General features: G+C 51.6%; 1 protein-coding gene across 1 annotated transcript in view; it reads right to left on the bottom strand.

Moving 5' to 3' along the window:
* Window positions 1-22,162, bottom strand: part of LOC144937987 (uncharacterized) — an 88,941-nt gene that overhangs the window by 50,084 nt on the left and 16,695 nt on the right. Inside the window, exons 3-5 of the mRNA XM_078865664.1 lie at window positions 15,762-16,024; window positions 14,939-15,271; window positions 618-740 (exon numbers count right to left, since the gene is read on the bottom strand). Coding sequence (XP_078721790.1) covers window positions 618-740; window positions 14,939-15,271; window positions 15,762-16,024 — 719 coding nt within the window. The remainder of the gene's footprint in view (window positions 1-617; window positions 741-14,938; window positions 15,272-15,761; window positions 16,025-22,162) is intronic.

Here is a 22,162-nt window from a genome sequence, read left to right as displayed (position 1 = left end):
CCTGTCCCCTGCCCGCGCCTACATGACCACACAGAGAACTGGCTCTACGGCAGGAGGCTCCGGGTCCCTGTGCCCGCACTGCCACCCGCTCCACGTGCCAAGTGGAAGCTTGGCACCGAGCCCCGGTGATTGTCTCATTACAGACTCTTCCTATTATTGTTTATGTTATTGTGTATTACAGAGTTTTGCGTCGAGCTAGGGCCCACGTCTAAGAGAGAGAGGGCCCTTAGCCTATAAATGTCTAGAAGTTCATCGACCTGGCTGCTTATTAACATCTGACTCTCCCATCAGCATTGGTTTAAACAGCCTAGCTCAAAACCGGTCTAGAATTTGTGTTGAAGCAATGTTGCTGAAATTTTTGCAAGGTGTGAATTTTTTGGTTTTTGTTTTTGGAGGGGACAGATGAGAGTGAGGACATGTGCTTAGTTGAAACTAAGTAGTCAATAACATGCAAATCGCTGGGAGAACGTTGGATATACACCGATGCTTGACAGATCCCAATTCCTCCACACAAAACGGCTGAGAGACAGTCCAGAATAAACCTTGCCCGTGACGCCTCCACCCAGCCCTGGAGGCGAGGTGAAACTCGCGCACCCAGACGGGTGCCCGCCGCTTACCTGTCCACTGCGGGGAGCACTGGCAGTTGTATGTGTTGACCCCGTCCACGCACGTGGCCCCGTTGTCGCAGCGGTTGCCCGGGCAGTCGTCCACGTTCACGTCACAATCCCTTCCTTCGAAGCCTGCGCCGCCGCCGCAGCAGCCAAATCACACAGCATCGAACGTAAACTCACGGAACGCGATTCGACGCGGGTACGATCAGTTTACCCATTCCGGTGCATTCTAAGAATGCTACACGCGGTGGCTTAATTTCTCTCCGGTGCACTTACGGGTTGAACCGCGTGTAATATTTGGCGCGGTGTCTGACGTTTTACTCCACTTGCTGGGAGCTTTTTATTAGGAACCGAATACAGGGGTGCGACTTGAGGATGCAGCGGAGGGCTCAGCAGCAAAACCGCGAGAAGCACGGGGCGGCAGCAGCAGCAGCGAAACCTCGCTTCGCACCGGCGCGTCTGCCGCAGCGACGGCGCGTCCCGCTTCCCGACAGTGGACACCTCTGTTGATTGAAGTTTAAGTTGTTCGGGGCGACGTTAACAAATTGGACCATTTAACACCGTAATTACATTACACCATGTGGGTCGATCGCGCCAGGACAAGCCACGGCCCCGACAACAGGAAGCCCGCGTGGGTCCCTTTACGAGCGGCCGCCCTCAACGCGGATCCAGGGGGAAGCTCGCCACATGACACTCACAGGCGGCTAATTAGAGGCATGCATACCAGCAGTGCGGGCATTCAACACAAGCTGCCACCACCGCCACTGCTTTATATGGGAAGTGCCGACGCGCAGAGAGCCGATACCTCCAGTGGAAAAACGCATTAGGGCAGCCACCCCCAGCGCCGCTCTGCCCCCAGAGCCAGATTGGGCTTGGAGGGGGGGGGGTCCAGGGAATGGAGCGGGGGAGGTGGCGGCGTGCAGCTCGGCCGGCACCGCGGCACGGAGGGGCTTACCTGCTGCCAAATGTCGGCTCGGCACGGCCCTGCTGAGCGTCCCCATTAGAATAAATCCGTGCGCAGGCAAAGGTCGAGAAAGGAAAACAATTCTACATTAAAAGTGCAAACGATTCAAAATAATGTCACGCTCGGAAGTTGTGTGTGCATGTATTTGTAACGATGAATTCTGGAATGCGACGATTAATTGAAATCTCAGTTTAACACGTAGGCTTTCGCGACCAATATCATCCACAAGAGGTTTTTTTAGGGTTAGATCGCGTAAATATATAAATGTGTTATTAAAACCCGCCACCACATGACACAGCCAACTAGTAAGGGTTGTCACGTAAACAGAACATGCCAATTCGTCACTAGTACAGCACACCAGTGTGTTGGAGAGCCAAGCCACACTATTTACAATCTTAGTACGACGTTTCGCCAGTAATTAAAACTAGCTTCATCAACGACAGCCAGATTTGTGAAGTCTAACTCTGTTCTGCTACTGTCAGAACACGCGTGCCAACAAGGAAACTCAATTGATTTTGATAATATTGAAGTTCTGTGCAAAACTAGCTACTACTGGCCAAGACTAATGAGAGAATCTACCAAAATTGAAATAAAAAAATAAAAAAAAATCCGTTCGGATAGCTACCGCCTGCGTGGAAGCGAATCCTCAAATAATACATAATTTAAATGCATGCTTACGTCAATAGGGATTACCGTTGGTATGGACATTTTAATACACATAATGGACAGGAAGGACAAGATCGCATAATGTATATGCATAATGTACGATAACTCAATAATCACCCCCCTCACGTGGCACAAGAGCGCAGAAGCGTGATCACCACATCTACGCCTCCATATAAGGAATGAAACAGACACCTCGACAAATCTAGCTGTCGCCTGATGAAGCTAGTTATAATTACTGGCGAAACGTCGTACTCAGATTGTAAATAGTGTGGCTTGGCTCTCAAACACACCAGTGTGCTGTACTTGTGACGAATTGGCATTTTCTTTTAACATGACAACCCTTACTAGAAAACTAATAGATCACGATGTTTCGATCGCAACACAAGTGAACGTCTTCAGGTGAGAGAGAGAAAGCTACTCAGGCCTACATAAGACCTTGTTTCAGTAGCTTTCTCTCTCTCACCTGAAGACGGTCGCTTGTGTTGCGATCGAAACATCATGATCTATTAATTTTCTATCTACGTGACTTTACCGAAAGAACCAAAGAGTATGGATTCCTGCAGTCACGGAAGCTTCAAATCAAGATTGAACCCTTACTAGTTGGCTGTGTCGGGTGGTGGCGGGTTTTAACGACACATTTATATATTTTTAGTGACATCATTGGATGGCACCATGCTGTAAGTGCAGTGCCGGCCCTAGAGAGCACGGTGTGTGTACCGACCTAAGGGGAAGGTCGGGTAAGGCCATGACACTTTGGTTGACCTGGGAGGACACGTAACCGGTTTGAATGGCAGGGGGGCCCCCAAGAGGGGGCTAGGAGGGTCACGTGATTCAAACCCAGGTTCTTCCTAACGGTTCTGGAAGGGGGGCGTGGCCAAGGGCGGAGCCAGCCACGCCGGAGAGGAATCTTGGTTGTCCGTCCCAGGGTCGGCTGGCCACTCCGACTGGGTCAGTCGTCAGTTGGCTCATAGGGTAGTTGCCGCGGCTGCGGGTTCGTCCGCTGTTATTGGTATGATACAGGAAATATAAAAATTAGGATGCTCGTCGATACCAGTGCGTCTGCGACCATCATTTCTGAATTTATTTATAACATCTTGCCCAGAAAGTGTCGTATCCTGTGTCCCGTCGGGGTTCCGTGCTTTGCCGCAAATGGCGGCTCATTGGGCATTATTGGACAAATAACGGCAGAAGTGTGCATTGGAGAGATCAAATTGACGGGACCAGTTCTTGTTTCGACGTCCCTTGCCATTCCCTGCTTGCTTGGGATTTCCTGGGGAAGATGCCCCTGAAAATTGTAATAGATCAGGGATGTGTCGAGTTCCCATTGGGCCGCAGGTTGGCCTTTTTACCTTCGCCCACTCGATTGCATACGGCCTACGCTACGGTACAAGTGCTTGCGAGCAAAACCGTAACGATTCCTCTCGGGGCACAAATGCTAGTGCCCTTGCGGTTGCGGATGCCACTTGACCAGGAGGCAACTGCGGGATGAATCCTTCTAGGGCCCTCAAACAAAGCCGTTCGTGGGTTGATGTTGGTTGGGGCCCAGACTCTGGTGTTCAATGACCAGGAACCATTCATTCTGGTCCTCAATGCGGGGTTGGACATGTCAGTTATACAGCAGGGTACCGTGCTAGCCCACGCGTCGCCCGCTTCGGTTACGGAGCCGCAGCAGCATTCCTATGAGAAGTGGATGGATGCACTCTGCTCCGCAAACCCAGAATTGTCCGAGACTCAAAGGAAGGAGTTGCAGGTGCTTTTGCAGGAATTCTCCGATGTGATTAGCAATACCCTTTTGAGTCACCACATCGATACGGGCAATGCCGCCCCCATCCGGCAGAATCCCTACCGACTGAGCCCCAAAGAGAAGGACTACGTAAGGCTGGCGGTTGATAAGATGTTGGCCGCTGATATTATCTCGCCATCCATTAGTCCATGGGAGGCCCCGATCGTTCTTGTTAAGAAGCAGGACGGTAGTTTGCGCTTCTGCGTCGACTTCTGCAAACTTACTCAAATGTATGTGGCTGATGCATACCCCTCCCACAAATGGATGATTCCCTGGATGCTCTGGCAGGGGCACATTATTTTTCAATGCTTGACCTCCTATCGGGATTTTGGAAATTGCCTCTGGATGAGTCTTCCAAGCCGAAGACCGCATTTCGCACACCACAAGGCTTATTTGAATTGAATCGGCTTCCGATGGGTCTTCACTCCGCTCCAGCTTCGTTCCAGTGGCTAATGGAACTGGTTCTAGCTGGCATCCAGTTGGATTCGTGTCTAATATATCTTGATGATCTTATTGTTTTTAGCCGCACGTTTAAGGAACATCTGAAACGATTACACGCTGTCTTTCTTAAAATGTGTGCGGCAAACCTCAAATTTAAACCACAGAAGTGTCATCCGTTTCAAACATCAGTTCGGTACCTTGGCCACAAAGTAAGTCAAGGATAGCGACGGACCTGGACAAAACTGCGTGCATGCGTTCTTGGCCGACCCCCAAGTCCATGGGTGAGGTGCGGAGTTTTATAGGATTTGTGTCCTACTACTGCCGTTTTGTCGCCGGGTTCGCCACTATCGCCAAGCCTCTACACGGCCTGACGGCAAAGGGTCAGAAATTTCATTGGGGGAAAGAGGAGGCCGCATTTGTTGCGCTCCGGGATGGCCTGGTGAACGCCCCTCCCCTCAGATACCCCGATTTATCCTTCCCGTTCATCCTTGATACGGACGCTAGTAAAACCAGAATTGGCGCTGTTCTGTCTGAAGTCGTGGATGGCGTGGAGAGCATTGTGGCATAATGCAGCAGAGTACTGGCTCTGGCCGAGCAGCGATACTACGTGAAACGCCGAAACTTTTGGCTATAGTTTTATTTGTGCAGCAGTATTGCCCCTACCTTTATGGCAGGCACTTTGAGGTGCGCTCTGACCATGCAGCACTACAGTACGCGCTGCGCATTGAACAGCCGTCTGGTCAGCTTTCATGTTGGTTGGAAGTCCTGCAAGACTATTCTTTTACTATATTGATATATCAGCTCTCCAATCTTACAGTCAAACCTCGGAGACCGAACGCACCAGAACCCGAACAAATCAGTGTTCGAACGATATTTCCGAACATTTTTTGCCCCGCAAACCGAACGAAATTCGGAGGTCGAATGGGCAATCGCGACTTGAAAGAACCTGTACGGCTGAGACACATATGGCCAGCATGCATGACGCTTGCCCACACAAAGGGGACTCCCCCTTCAAAACAATAACATCACCACCTCCTCCTCCTACTCCTCACGACCTTCCACTCAAGCCATCAACTCTCCTTACTACAGGTGTAGAGGTGTTACGGGAGGGCGAACAAACACACCAGGGGTGGTTATGCCCGCACGCGGAAGGATGCTTACATCCACGTCCGCACCGTTTAGCCTGGGGGGCTAAAACGGCGCTGTGATCCCCCACGGCCCCACCCCTAGGTGGGGGAGTTGCTATATAAGGCGGTGAGCCGGTGGGCTCGGGGTTCAGTGTTTAGCTTAAACCAGCGAAGAAAGAAGACTGGCTAGATAGGCCCTGGGATTCCCCTGGATCGCCGTCCTTCTAAGGACCGACCAGGGCAAGCCAGTGGCGTGGCCCCGAGAGCCCAGAGCCGATGTTCTTATAAGAGCCGGTCTGGGGACTCAGGGTGCCGTGATCCCAGCTTGACCAGAGCTGGGTCAGCTAGCCTCCCCTAGCCCTGTAGTGGAGGACCTGGGAGTAGGCTAGCCGGGATAGAGATTGTGGGATCTCCCTGTTAGGCGGGTGAAGGGGCCGATACCCCTTCGAGTGTTGTATATCTTGGCCTGTATATAGTGGAACGTTCAATAAATAAGTGTGCCTCCGACTACGTCGTCCAAGCCTCCTTGAACCTACTACAACTGGAGTCAGAAGTGGTCTTCTAAAGATGGATAGAAGACGGACGGCTCGTACCAAGGAACCGGGGGAGGAGGACACCTCGGCCGACTCAGAGCCCGAGATCGCCGAAGGCGAATCCGAGCAACCGGGGCCGAGTCCACCCACACCGCAGCGGCCGGACGGGTGGGGACCGTCCACTGACGGAGTGCGGCTGGCTCACTCCCGCCTGGCGGAGCTACTCTACGTGGCAGCCGCCACGTTGGAGGAAATCACTCGCCTGGGGGTTGGAGGAGCAGCACAGGGCGACATCGGACGACACGCAACGCCAGTTCCCGCCATTTCAACGGGGCTGGAAGTTGGATTTGCCGCCATCAGTACAGTGGGTGCTGAGGGCGGGGCCGGGCTACATCAGGTGACCGACAGTTGCCAACCAGAAGCCGCCACGTCATCAACAGCGGCCGGTGACGGCGAACGCCAATCAGCGGCCAGCGCGTCACCAGCAGTGCGACCGCTGATGGCGCCCGCCGTTCCCGCCGATACTGTACGAATTGGCGGGAACGACGGTTGGCGATCTACGGCTGCGGAGGCCTCGTTCCAGCAGCGATTGCCGGTCCTCAAAGAGTTTGTGGGGGAAGACGGCAACTGGGGAGCCTTCCAAAGACGTTTCCTCGCTCACTAAGAAATGTCGTGATGGACGGACGACGAAGCACTACGCGCGCTACCGGCAATGCTTGACAGTGACGCCCTCGCTACCCTCACCTCGGCGCCAAGATCGGCGCGCGCCACGCTGAAGATGGTGCTTCGACTCCTGTCTGCAGTCTACGGACCACCTTCTGACTGCAGACAGCTGTATTACGATCGTCAGCGGGGCGCCAAGGAATCGCCCCTGGCATACCGCACAGCTCTCCTGGCCCTGGCGAAGACGGCTTTCCCGCGGATGGACGAGGAAGGGGTGAACGCTATGGTGGCTGAGAAGATATTGCTGTTGGCGGACGATTTGAACATCGTCGTCTTGGCGCAAGACGACAAGGAGATGTGTTCCCTGCGGGCCGCACGGCACATCCACGCAAACTTGCTGTCCCAACGTCGCAAGGCCAGCAAGGCGGCGGCCAGGCATACCGTGACTGCAGCCAACCTCCCATCGGAAGAGGTCTGCGCTGTGGGTCGCCCGACCGAATGGAGATCCGTCGGCCCGCCAGCTCGGGACGGGCCGAGTCACCAGGATCAACCCAAGCCGTCTGGGGCGCTCACGCGGTGCTACAACTGTGGCCTCCGGGGCCATGTGGCTTCGGGATGCCAGGCTCCTCGACAGCGCGGTGCGACGCCTCGGCCGGACGACGCGCCTCTACCCAAGGCTCACCAAACAAACTCTGGCAAGTCGTGGCACCCCACGTTTGGCCATCGTGTTAGTTAAAAAACACGACGGCTCCTTGCGGTTTTGTGTTGATTTTCGTCGGCTAAACAAGATCTCAGGGAGCTTATGCCCACCTCGCCTGGGGGCCCGGCTACAAGGACTCGTTCCAAGACTCTCCGGTTCGCGTGACCCCCACACACACAAACTCCCACGCCGTCGGTTGGTTGTCGCACTCGTCAGTCGTATTGGTCATTGGCTGCACCTGGCCTTTATTGTGCTCACGGGTCTTGTTACACGTTGAGGGTGGGTGATGCTGGTGCTGGAAGGGGTTCCCGAGATTGTGTGTTAGTACGTTTTTTTTTCTTTCTCCCTCTTCTATTGTGTTATTGCCCTATTGTTGTGTTCTGTCCCTCTGTTCCCATCCCCCGTTCGTCACTGTATATAGTGTGCATATTGTACATACCAGTTGTTGATATGTATTTGTTGAGGCGTGCTAGGGGGCTTCGTTCTGTTTTTAGGGGGGAGTTGACAGCCGAGACGGCTGGGTTTTACGAAGGAGGGGGGGGGGTGATGTAGAAACATCGCTGGATGTCACCATGTTCTGGGTGCAGTACCAGCCCTAGAGGGGCACGGTGTGCGTGGAGTGACATCGCTGGATGGCAACATGCTGTCAGTGCAGTGCCGGCCCTAGAGGGCACGGTGTGTGTGTGTGTGCCAATCTAAGGGGAAGGTCGGGTAAGGCCATGACACTGGTTGATCCAGGAAGACACGTGACCGGTTAGAATGACAGGGGGACCCCCAAGAGGGGGCTAGGAGGGTCACGTGATTCAAACCCAGGCTCTTCGTGACGGTTCTGGAAGGGGGGCGTGGCCAAGGTCAGAGCCGGCCATGCTGGAAAGGGATCTTGGTTGTCCATCCCAGGGACGAAACCCTTCGTCTATGATCTCCGGTCTGCGAGTCTTCCAGCACGTGGACCCGGGCAGTATGTTGTTGATCCCGGGTCCGGAGTTCATAGTTACTCAGTAACCAGTGTAGTTAGCCAGGGTGGTCACCACCCTAGGTCGTTTTCTTGTTAAAGGGTGAAGTCACCCTGTTGTGTTGGAACTAAATAAATGCACTGCCTCCAAGTCTAAGAGTGCGACTACATATTTACGCGATCTAACCCAAAAAACCTCTTATGAATTGAAATCTCCCATGCACAATGAAAATTAAAATATTCTTCACAACCTCTGCATTTCTACAATTGCTTCTAGTTTTGTGTTTCTCGAACTGGAATATTAATCCAGCTCCAGGATGATTTACCCCATAGCTGCTCGCGCTACAAGGCTGATGCGCCACTTCAAGTATCAGGGCTGCAAATACTCGCTGTGTCGCGACGCATTTAATTAACTGGGCTGGTAACTTTAAATATCACAAGAAATGCTGAGCGCGGATATTGCAAAATAGCTATTCTTAAGAAAACTTTCTCATGTTAGGAAATTTTAGGAGACCGAAACTTGGAACGAGCCCAAGGGGTGACGTCACCGGGGGGCGAAGTCACTGCGGTGGGGTCTGGCAGTGGGCACCCCACCGTAACACAAAATAGTCATTGGCGTCGTCGCATGGAAGACACGCGAATGCGTTCATACCGCTCGTATTTATAACGCTCGTCCACACGACCCGTTCGGGAGTGGCACCAATGCGGCTTTCAATGGGACGCAGCAGCAGCAGCCAGCCGCGAGAAGCTGTTCCTCCACAGCTCGAGGGCGCACCCTGCGCCAAGTACGCACTTTTGGCTGACACGACCTCGCGACCTCGTGTGCGCCAAGAGTAGGTGAGGTTTGGAAAAGCGTGTCCACTGGTGAGCACAGCCAGCAAGGAATGGAGGATCGAGGCGATTACGGGGGATGCCAATCCACCATCCAGACGCGCGCGACGCCACGGCCTCATGGCTCCCTGTGCGTGCGTGCGGCTACGATGCTCAGCTGCGCGTGTTGTAGCTATGGTGCAGGAAATGATTGGTTTATCCAGTTCAGAGTGAGTGACTGCAGACTGAAATATTAAATTCATAGAATATCCACATAGTGTAAATTTCGATTTAAAGCTTTCGTGACTGCAGGGATTCATCTTCTTGGTTCTTTCGGTAAAGTCACGTAGAAGGGAAGTAATAAAATAATAAAAATAAAACATAATAAAACAATTCTCACGACGTTTCGGCCACAACGCAAGCAGCCATCCTCAGGCGAAGAATGAAACACCCCAAGCTTGGAGCGTATATTTAAGCTGGGTTAGAGGGGGGGGAGGTGGGAAGAAGAGCGCCTAAACAAAATAATTTGCATATCAAGAGGAATTCAGCATATGGAAAATGCGTAGGAGGTGGGCGGGGGGGGTTCCAAATCAATACTATGCCCGTGCATTATGCAGGATTAGCAGCATCAAAGGGGGGGGGGGAAGGGGGGGAGCATTAACAAAGGAAAGGAATGTTAATAGTATGTAGCTGTAGTTACTAAACAACCACGTAAAAAACTACAGTATAAACTGCATGACAAACTAAAGTATAAACTACATAGCATCATCAGTAAACTTACTATACTCTACAATAAGCTGAGTTACTAACAGTAAGTAATACATGAAAAATTCTACGTTGTAAAAAATTATATAATATGCTTCCATCTAAACTTTATTCTCTTACATCACACGCGTCTATACCGTACTATATACTTCCATAGGCAAAACCAACATTAAATTACATACTGTATTGCTATAAACCACCCTATACCTTATACATTTTTAATATAACACTATGTATTATTCTACCCACCCTAATGTGTATCAAAATGGTTTATTACGTCCTTCCAGTGATTGCTAAGCCAGAATCCATCTTCTCGGTTAAAATTGTCTCTGTGTTTGTAAATGTGGATCGCCTCATGTACGAATCTCTCATGATAGCCAGATGGCTTGCAGAGAACCTCTGTCTTGGAGAAAATGGATTCTGGCTTAGCAATCACTGGAAGGACGTAATAAACCATTTTGATACACATTAGGGTGGGTAGAATAATACATAGTGTTATATTAAAAATGTATAAGGTATAGGGTGGTTTATAGCAATACAGTATGTAATTTAATGTTGGTTTTGCCTATGGAAGTATATAGTACGGTATAGACGCGTGTGATGTAAGAGAATAAAGTTTAGATGGAAGCATATTATATAATTTTTTACAACGTAGAATTTTTCATGTATTACTTACTGTTAGTAACTCAGCTTATTGTAGAGTATAGTAAGTTTACTGATGATGCTATGTAGTTTATACTTTAGTTTGTCATGCAGTTTATACTGTAGTTTTTTACGTGGTTGTTTAGTAACTACAGCTACATACTATTAACATTCCTTTCCTTTGTTAATGCTCCCCCCCTTCCCCCCCCCCCTTTGATGCTGCTAATCCTGCATAATGCACGGGCATAGTATTGATTTGGAACCCCCCCCGCCCACCTCCTACGCATTTTCCATATGCTGAATTCCTCTTGATATGCAAATTATTTTGTTTAGGCGCTCTTCTTCCCACCTCCCCCACCTCTAACCCAGCTTAAATATACGCTCCAAGCTTGGGGTGTTTCATTCTTCGCCTGAGGATGGCTGCTTGCGTTGTGGCCGAAACGTCGTGAGAATTGTTTTATTATGTTTTATTTTTATTATTTTATTACTTCCCTTCTACGTGACTTTACCGAAAGAACCAAGAAGATGAATCCCTGCAGTCACGAAAGCTTTAAATCGAAATTTAACCGCCTCTACGGGGAGGGTTTCCACATAACTTTGAGATCCTTCAACAAGCTCCGGGACAAGAAGGCTCAGCTAATCGAGTCTCTCACCTTTCTGAAGAGATGCCGCGACTCTAAGGTAATACCGAACGCATTTACACTAACATCTGCTGCTGTAACTTCTTCTAATGCGAAACGAATTCTGTCTAGAACTAGCTTAGCTCTTATCTCAGAGAAAATCAGACTTACGCGCACCGAACTAGATCAGTTAGACAAGACACTCTACAAATCACACTTATCCTTGAGTGCAACAATGTCCACATCGGATTGGGAACATGTGGAAAAAATGACTGCCTCTTCAGCTGCCGCTATGTCGACTAAATGTAAGGACAACTTGATTTCCAAATTCAACCGCCTCTCAAACAAGAAACCGGACCCACACATTGAAAAGCTAGATGTTAACAAAGTCGTAATTAATCGCAGTAACAGTCCTATTTCTGAAGGTTTGAAATCCGTTTTAGCTAAAGGACTAAACTTTGCAGTCACACCTAGACACATACCAGTTAATGATATAATTGCTCGAGTAGATGTAGCTCTCAAGGGCTTGAGTCACATCGCTGCAGACGTAGCAAGATCGGAAATCTCTGTAACCCTCAAAAACGCTAAGATGCCAGCTAGCAACATCAGCAAAGATGAGCGTTTTGAATTAGCTCAATTAAAAAAGAGGGATGACATTGTCATCCTCTCAGCCGACAAAGGCAATGCCACTGTCATCATGGACAAAATAGAATACAACAACAAAATTCAAGAACTACTCACCGATGGCAGCTATACAAAAATAAAAAGAGACCCCACCAACAGCCTCGTCTCCAAAACCAACAACATCATTTCTGCTTCAACCGCATTAATTGATCAGACCAAACAGTTCTCGTTGAAACCTTCTGCAGCCAGGCCACCAAGATTGTACGGCTTGCCAAAGATACATAAAGAAGATACACCTCTTCGTCCCATTGTCTCTACTATCAACTCCCCGACTTACAAACTGGCTCGTTTTTTGTCCGAAATCCTACGGCCTTTCACTGGAAAAACCACCTCTGCAGTACTAAACTCTACTGACCTGGTATCAACAATCAAGGGGATTGCCCTGTCCCCAGACGACCTGCTTGTCAGTTTTGATGTGGTTTCCTTGTTCACCAAGGTGCCTGTGCCTGACACCATCGCAATCATTGAAGACTTGGTTCATCAAGGACTGAATGCTGGGGTACCCCCCCTGGTGAGACACTGCTTAACCAATACATACTTCACCTGGAATGGAACCTTCTACAAGCAAATTGAGGGCACCCCAATGGGCTCCCCCCTATCTCCGGTTGTAGCCAACATCTTCATGGAGAAATTTGAGACGGACGCCATCCAGACTGCGACTCTACGCCCGACCTTATGGAAGAGGTACGTAGACGACACTTTTGTCATCTGGCCACATGGCCGGCCTGCTCTAGACCAATTTCTCGACCATATCAATTCCATACACCCAGCCATCAGATTCACCATGGAAGTCGAAAATGATGGCAAGCTACCCTTTTTGGATGTCCTAATCAAAAGGAGACCTGATGGTTCAATGAGCCACTCTGTCTACAGGAAAGCCACCCACACGGATGCTTATCTAAAACCGGATTCCCACCACCATCCATCCCAGAAGAATTCTCTCATCAAGACTCTATATCATAGAGCCCAATGCATCTCCGACCATGAACACATTTCCAGTGAACTCAAACACGTACGCCAAGCTCTTAAGGCTAATGGTTACTCCGACTACACAATCCGCAAAGCCATCACTCCAACCACCAAGAAAGATCCTGTTGAGGAGCCTTTCAAGACCATCACCTTACCCTACATTGCTGGGGTCACAAAAAAGATCTCCAAAATCCTGATTAAACACAAGATCCAGGTCCGATTCAACACAGTACATAAAATCCGTGATCTGGTACCGTCTGTAAAAGATGTGGTTCCAGACATACAGTACCCTGGTGTCTACAAACTAAGTTGCCTCTGTGGTAGCAGTTACATTGGGGAAACCAAACGACATGTCTCGGACCGCATCCGTGAACATAAAGCTGACCTGAAACACTGTAGGACAAACACCTCAGCCGTGGCAGATCACTGTTACAACTCAGTGGGCTCACATGACATTGACTTCTCCAAGACAGAGGTTCTCTGCAAGCCATCTGGCTATCATGAGAGATTCGTACATGAGGCGATCCACATTTACAAACACAGAGACAATTTTAACCGAGAAGATGGATTCTGGCTTAGCAATCACTGGAAGGACGTAATAAACCATTTTGATACACATTAGGGTGGGTAGAATAATACATAGTGTTATATTAAAAATGTATAAGGTATAGGGTGGTTTATAGCAATACAGTATGTAATTTAATGTTGGTTTTGCCTATGGAAGTATATAGTACGGTATAGACGCGTGTGATGTAAGAGAATAAAGTTTAGATGGAAGCATATTATATAATTTTTTACAACGTAGAATTTTTCATGTATTACTTACTGTTAGTAACTCAGCTTATTGTAGAGTATAGTAAGTTTACTGATGATGCTATGTAGTTTATACTTTAGTTTGTCATGCAGTTTATACTGTAGTTTTTTACGTGGTTGTTTAGTAACTACAGCTACATACTATTAACATTCCTTTCCTTTGTTAATGCTCCCCCCCTTCCCCCCCCCCTTTGATGCTGCTAATCCTGCATAATGCACGGGCATAGTATTGATTTGGAACCCCCCCCGCCCACCTCCTACGCATTTTCCATATGCTGAATTCCTCTTGATATGCAAATTATTTTGTTTAGGCGCTCTTCTTCCCACCTCCCCCCCCTCTAACCCAGCTTAAATATACGCTCCAAGCTTGGGGTGTTTCATTCTTCGCCTGAGGATGGCTGCTTGCGTTGTGGCCGAAACGTCGTGAGAATTGTTTTATTATGTTTTATTTTTATTATTTTATTACTTCCCTTCTACGTGACTTTACCGAAAGAACCAAGAAGATGAATCCACATAGTGGTTTTAGCGCACTGGGCTCGCAATCCAGAGGTCACCAGTTCAACCTCCTGGAGTGGCACTTGAAACAATAGGGAAACGTTTATTCAATCTCCCACCTCTGTCCACTCAGCAGGATAAATTATACCACCACGGTTAGTCAATCGGCCAGGCCGCGTGTGGTGGGGTAAAGTGTGGTTACGACCACCTCTTCCAAGATGTCTGGCAGGGTGGAAGACAAAGACAAAAATACCCACCAGTGGAGCTCTCTCTGGGGGGTATTTTTAGCCCCACAGTAGACATGAGTGGTCGTTATGAGGCTACACAGCTGAATAACTTTAAGTCACCAACTGACAGCACATACCAGAATATGTGCCAGACAAAGTTCAAATAACCAGTCTCAATCCCTGGTAAGGTTCAATGGCAGAAAGGCACGTGCCACAGCAAGGGTGAGTTGCCTGACTGACGCGTCACGACTGGCGCGTCCCGACTGGCAGCTCCTGACAGGAACTTCCTAACTGACGCGTCCTGACTGGCAGGTCCGGTAGCACACGACAGCAATACCGCTCCCCCCCTTACTGCGCAAACTCAGCAGGACCCTCCTGAAAAACGAGCGGAGACTCGGCGAGACGGCCCTGGGAAAGCGCGCCGTCGTAACGGCAACCCCGAGTGCGACCCCGCGGCACGTGGTAGCCGTCACCTGGCAGGCAGGAGCAGTCGTAGGCCGTGTCGCCCGTCTGCCGGCAGGTGCCCCCGTTGAGGCAGGGCGACGGGGCGCAGGGCACGTACGCCGTCTCGCAGTGGCGGCCAGTGTAGGCAGCGGGGCATGCGCAAGCGTACGAGCCCGGCACGTTGGCGCAAGAGCCCCCGTTGCGGCAGGGCCTGGCGGCGCACTCGTCCACGTCGGCGCGGCACATGGGCCCCGAGAAGCCGGGCCGGCAGGCGCAGGCGTAGCGTGAGCCCACGGCGCGACAGGCACCGCCGTGCGCGCAGGGGTTGGAGGCACACGGGTCGGCCTTCTCGCACGTTTTACCTGTGTCACGAACACGGAGACGGAGATGCACGGGGGAGAGTCAGGGTTAGTTCAATTCCTGCTCTGGGGTGGGGGGGGGTTTGACTCGGCCCATCATCCCTCTGGGGTGGAAAAAAATGAGCACTGCTTTGTGTCAAAAATAAAGTGCTTGTGCTAAGGGTATACTCACCCCCGCCATAGGAATTTGTAGTTTCAACCACAGGCTCAGGGTGGTAAACAGGAGATGAGCACCGCCTAGATGCTCATTTGAGGTGGATATCACTGTGGATCGTGAATGTCACCGAGCATAAAAAAACACCTTGCGTACCAAAGGCACATGTGTGTAACAGCAGTGTGCATGCGTGGCCATGTACCACCGTTCACACAGTGGGCAGCACATGTCGGTGCATCTGCCAGTCAACCCATATCCCATTCCCTCCCGCCAAGCGAGTCTCGCACCGCCTCACGCGATCGCCCTGCGGTACTACCCAGGCTGGCGTGTGGAACGTACCACTCCACCCGAGGAGGCAGTGGCACTCGAATCTGTGGAGGGAGAGCAGGCGGCATGTGCCGCCGTTGTGGCACGGCACACCGAGGCAGGCGTTGTCGGCGGGGGTGAGGCACACGGGGTCCATGAAGCCCAACGGGCACTCGCAAGCGTAGTCCGGCACACCACCCCGCACCACGGTGCTGCACGTGCCGCCGTTCTGGCACGGCGAGCTGGCGCACCGGTTATCCAGCTGGCAGTAGATGCCCACAAAGTTGCGCTGGCATCTGCGCATCACACAAACCACAAAAGATATCAGGGTTAGGGTGATGCACAAACAGCAGGGTCAGGGTGATGCACAGCCAGGGTGACGCACAGACACCAGGGTCATGGTGACGCAGAATCATAAACAGAAGGCAATTTAAATTCGATCGATCGCCGCTTTCGGCAGCTCACAGGAGAGGTTTGGTTTAATTTCCTGTTGAGGAGCTGGCGTTGGGCAGCAGGGAGCGGTGCCACTCCTCCCGTGTCCTTCTCTGCACAGTCATTCGCCAGTTAAAGGGCAGCAGGGTGGGTGGTGGCCCAGTGGTAACACTCTCGCTTCACAACAACAAGGGCCTTGGTTTGGTTCCTGACTCAGGCTCCCTTCTGTGTGGAGTTTGCATGCTCTCTCCCTGTTCTGCATGGGTTTCGTCCAGGTTCTCCGATTTATTTCCATAGGTAAAAAAATTAAAAAAACAATGCATCTGCCATTGGTCTAACATATCAATGCTGAAAAATTACCCAAGAAAGTCATGAAAAAGTGTCGATGCCTAAGACCCATCGAGACTCCTTGCCTTACAAAACAATAAAATAATAATGACTACGTCATAAAAACACTTCAACTACAGCATGAGCGGTAGAAAGCGAGCACCGGGTTAGGCCACAACGCAGGGCCACATTAAAAACACCCAGAGCACCCCACAACGCCACGACCGTATTTTCGGTGCACAGAGGAGGAGAAGGAATCCAGGGGTAAACGTAGATTGGTGAGGATTGCGAGGCCCCAGGGTGCGTGTCCCTGTCACTACCCCCTGACTTATGCTGCAACGGCAACTCGCTCCTAACTAATGCAAATCTCAAAAAGCTGCTTTCCTTAAAAACCAAAACTTTTATCAGGACGCGTCCGAAACAAAACACACGTGGAATGCATAACAACAACAAAACACATCAAAGTTTCTCCTGGGCTGTGTCGGGCGGAGGAGGGTGCATGACACACACACAACCATCGGTGAGGAATCTAGCCGCCACCGCCGGTGGCAGTCGCCTGCGCATCGGCTTCCGTGGCAGGTTACGCGACACGCCAGGACGCACAGCGAGCGAAGTGTTCTCATCATTGCACCGCGTGCGAACAATGGAAGGTTTGGCCTTTCCCAGCCATTGAGCCGATTACAAAACGACACCGGGGAGACTCCAGGGCTTCGCCGTCATCCAAACCACCCCAACGGCAGCCAACGTCCTCTTTCAAACCCCACGCGCTGTCACCCACTGCAGCACCAACGACACAACCAATCATACTAAGTCTTCATCTTACCCCCCAACCCTCTTCCTCCTCCCCCACAGCCTGGTCTCACCAAGACCACACGAAGAAAGTAAAAAACACCAAGACGTACGAGAGCCAGCAATGCCTCACAGGAGAACCCCCAACACAGAACTACCCGGGGTGGCTCGGAGCATGGGCGCTCGCGAGCTTTGCGCTCACCCAGCGAGCCTCGCGCTCAGCCAGCGAAACTCGCGCTCAGCCAGCGAACCTCGCGCTCAGCCAGCGAACCTCGCGCTCAGCCAGCGAACCCCGCGCTCAGCCAGCGAACCTCGCGCTCAGCCAGCGAACCTCGCGCTCAGCCAGCGAACCTCGCGCTCAGCCAGCGAACCTCGCCAAGGCAGTACGTCGTGGCCACCGGTTTCCGAGCGGAGCGAAGCAATGGAGGCAGCCACCACAACAGCCGATGGCGTGGCTGTCTCCACAGTGCTCGCTCCCTCCTACGGCTCGGTATTCCATTAGCGGGTTCGTCCATCAGCCATTATCCCTTTCTTGGCCAAACATCCCAACATCGGACCACAGAACTGGACATTTTTGTTGGCTCCGGTTTTGGTTGCCTTCGCCCGCGCTTGTCTGAGGCTTCCCGTGCCTTTGAATCCTTCTCTCTCTCCCTCTGAGAGTCAACAACTGTGCACATTAGAATTTCTACGCAATTACGTCATTGTCATTATGATTATTACCATGTGTTCTGCCTAAGCCTACTGATGACTGTTCTGACAGTCTGTAAATGTTGTGGCTTGGCTCTCCAACACACCGGTGTGCTGTACGAGTGACGAATTGGCATGTTCTGTTAACGTGACAACCCTTACTAGTTGGCTGTCGGGTGGTGGCGGGTTTTAACGACACATTTATATATTTACGCGATCTAACCCAAAAACCTCTTATGGAGTCTATAGATGTCTTATTTGTTACTGCTCTCCAATGCAAGCGTCCCTCTCTGTGTGTAATTTAAGCGCGCGTCCTCTGCGCGCTTCTTTTGCGCACATGTCAGCTTTTGTTCCCTTCTCTTTGTGGGCACCGGCTATGCGATGTTCCTCTCCAGCCTCTTTTCATCACCAAGTTCCACATGGTCAGAGACCCGGCTCGCGCCCTCCCGCCCGCACCCTTGTCCGCACCCTCGCCCGCGCCCTCGCCCTCCCGCCCGCGCCCTCGCCCTCCCGCCCGCCCACGTTCTCGCCCGCGCCACCCTCCCACCCGCCCGCGCCCTCGCTCTCCCGCCCACCCTCGCTCTCCCACGTTCTCGCTCTCCCGCCCGCACCCTCGCTTTCCTGCCCGCCCGCCCGCCCTCGCACTCTTGTCCGCCCGCCCTCGCCCTCTTGTCCGCCCTCGCCCGCCCTCACCCTCTCCCGCCCGCCCTCGCCCTCTTGTCCGCCCTCGCCCTCCCTCCCGCTCTCCCGCCCGCCCTCGCCCTCCCGTCCGCCCTCGCCCTAGCAATCCCGCCCGCCCTAGCCCTCGCCCTCCCGCCTGCAGCCAGTCTGCTGCAGCAGCAGCAGAATGGCTGCATCAGCACAGCAGCATAGCTGGCTTCAGCAGCAGCAGGTCTGGAGCAGGCCTCGAGAGCAATGAAGCCCACTCCTCTGCCACAAACACACGTTCCTTCGGAGTGGGCAGGTAGGAACTTGGTTGGACAGCGCTTTCGTGCGATCCGTGTCACGCGGTGAAAGCTGCGTGGGACGGCGCGTCACGTGGTGCTGAGCCCGCCCGAAGCGCTCAATGAAATACAAATCGAGGGCGTGGCTATACACGACAGACAGACAAATAACCCCTGGTGGGCAGTGTGGAACCTGTTGTTCCTACCTGTAACATCCCCTTAGGAAATGCAGCCCAACGAACGACTGCAGTTTGTCCAAACAACATCTCGGGGAACGAGTTATTGGGAAATCTGATTTTCACGTTTTAAATTCAGCAAATGCAATTTTTCTAAGCTTCGATAATAAATATTGTTTATTCTCCCTGCAGTGCTTTAAAAAAAATTACAACTCAATATTTTATTCATAGGCTAATAAACTGCCCCAGGGTTGTTAAAACGCATGGGTTGTTATTTAACGTAGAATCTCATTCATAATAAGAGCAAAACATCGATCTAAGCGAGCCGAGTGGGTTCATCGCAGCAGCCCGCACGTCTGGGAAGCAGGGCTGGAGGAGTGGTGGCGGCCGCCAGCCCAGTTCACTCCGGTGGAGGAAGCCATGCGGGGAAGCCACGTGGAGGGGGATTCTTGTGTTTCCCAAGTGGCAAGAGAATGTCATATTATTTGATCACTGAACTTGTTTGCCCGGGAGAGCCTCATTTTTTCTCAAAACTCTTTTTCAGCAGGTTCCTTGCAAAGTTTTTTGTTGCAATACGGCAGGCAATATTTCTGCTGTGTGTTAATCCCAATTGAGTTATTTGCAGGGTTATTTTTTTATCATTGGGATGTTTGACCAATACCTGTGACATTGTGTTGCATGTGTGTCTTTAGCTAGGGCGCAGCGGTGGTGTATCGCATAGCACGCTGTGCTACGAACCCGGTGACCCGCGTTCGATTTCCGCTCACGGCACAACACCAGTGACAATAATCTGAACTGGTCGTGGGCCCTCCCCTAGGTCGACTCAGCCTCAAATGAGTACCTGGTGCAGTGTGTTAACATCACCACTGGGGAGACAAAGGCGGTCGGACGTGGTGCTGCCCACCCACCCCCTCGTGTGCAGTTCCGCCCTTCATAAGGTGCCTGCTAACAGCACCTGCCCCAACAGTCTGTTAGGCCTAACGGGGTATCTTTGTCTTTTGTTTAGCTATGGTAGGAAAGCGGAGGTGCCGGAGGAAACCCATGAAAAACGGAGGAGGGAAGAGCGCACAAACTTCATCCAGAAAAGTGCCCTAGTTGGGAATCAAACCCAGGCACTTCTTGCTGTTTGGGGCACAAGCGTCACCACTGCGCTACCCTGTCACCAAATTGTGCCAACCTGCGGTTCTACAAGCAGCAGTCACCGTATGGGCGTGGAGGGTCCACCGGGCGGTCCCTCATGCTCTGCCGCTTTTTTTCACCGGCACGGTGTACCGGCTCGTTTCCACCGGCGACCGAGGGCACGCGTCCTGCCGTGCGCGGGTAAAACACGACGCGCGGGCGCGCTCGACGGCACGCGCCGGGATGACGGTGGGTGCCGTCGTGGAACCGGTGCGGCGGGTGACGTGGCGACCCCGATGGGAACCCCACATGTGCCCTCTCGTCCTTCAGTCGCCGCTTCTCACACGTATCGCGTTACGCGCCGGCTGCGCCCCTGGTTGCTCGCTCAGGGCTCATCCAAACAAATGGTTTATCAATCACTCGAGGCAGCGTGGAGAGTCTTCAAATTAACACCACATGGGGTTAATTTACCACACTCAATATAAACTTAGCCGCTCCCTCTCTCGCTCCCACCGTGTAGCACTAAACTATCCCGAATAAAAACTCCATCTTCCAAAAAGAATAGAAATTCCTCCCATGGGCCACTTTGTAGCACCTGTGTCTGTCTGTAGGCACACATTCCAAAATACAGCCAGCACACGCGTGTCAAGATACCCGCGCATTCCCTTCGCGTGGACACACAAGGCACGTGTGTCTACGGCGAGCACATGGCTTGCCTACACGCTGCGCCCGTGGCTGAAACGCAAGTGGCATAAGCTCTTACGTAAGTGTTCCTTAATGCATGTAAGCAAGATAACACATCCGGAGTGGAGCACCCAATTCCCACTTCACTGCACCCGATAGAATTCAGAGAAGAGCAACAGTCAGGGTGGCTGATCCAGCACTCACCGATTCACTCCGGTCACTCGCTCACCAGCGTTCAGTCGCCTCCTTGTCACCATTCTATCACTATCACTACTACCGTGGTTACCACCCTAATTGAGGAATCGGTCTCCCAGCGACCGACTGTTTTGTCTCAATCACACGGTGTTCAACCAGGTCACAACTCACCCACTCACCACACTGCAGGTTACAACAATTCACTAACTCACCCATTCACCCAATCAATTACTCTCACAAACTCACCAAACTGCAGGTCACAACACTTCTCTTCCTGCGTCTTCCCTCGCACTGCTCAATTCCCTGCCATTGTCTCTTCCCCCCCTCCCAACCTCTTACAATCATAACCTTGTTAAAAACGTGTTCACCCTAATCTATTACACACAATCACAGTGCTGTTTGTTGCTGGCAAGCTCGACGTGTTGGGCCAAAAACTTGTGCTCAGCAAGTGTGTAAAAACAAAAAAACTTCACTCATTACACTAAGTTAAATCGATTATTCAGTGGTAGTGATGCTGCTGCTGCATCAGCAACGGTGCACAAAAGCACAAACATCACAAACTCGCCACCTTCGTCAAAGAAATGTCGACAAATGAGAGTCTTTTCAGCCAATTGCCATTCTTCAGAGCACATCCAGGAGGGCGACGGCCGAAAGCCTCGCCCATTGTAGATGTATCTGTTCCCTCCTGTGAAGGCCACGGTGATATTGCAGCTACGTCTCGACACCTGGCCAAAGCACTTGAAATGCCACGTATGAGATCTCTCATTCCACACGCACGCGGGCAGCTCGCGCTCAACGCCGAGTCAACCGGAACAACAAACCCCATCCGTTCCACCAGCAGCCTTCCCGCACGGATAAAGCGCCAGGGTTTGGGATGAAACCCTCGGAAGGATTTGCTATTCTATGCCAGGAAGTTACCCCTGACGTAAAGGCAGAGGCTGCGAATGTGACTTACCGACACGGCGACTCGTGCCCATCGCGTTACGCCGATCATTCTTTCCTGCACGGCGCAATTGGGCACGAACAAACCGTGGTGCGATCCTCGTGCTCAAAAGTCCGTCGGGTGAAGCTGTGTCCTACA

The sequence above is a fragment of the Lampetra fluviatilis genome, chromosome 20 (assembly GCF_964198595.1).
Source record: "Lampetra fluviatilis chromosome 20, kcLamFluv1.1, whole genome shotgun sequence".
In the NCBI taxonomy this organism is placed as follows: Eukaryota; Metazoa; Chordata; class Hyperoartia; order Petromyzontiformes; family Petromyzontidae; genus Lampetra; species Lampetra fluviatilis.
This window is presented reverse-complemented; position numbering and strand designations above follow the sequence as displayed.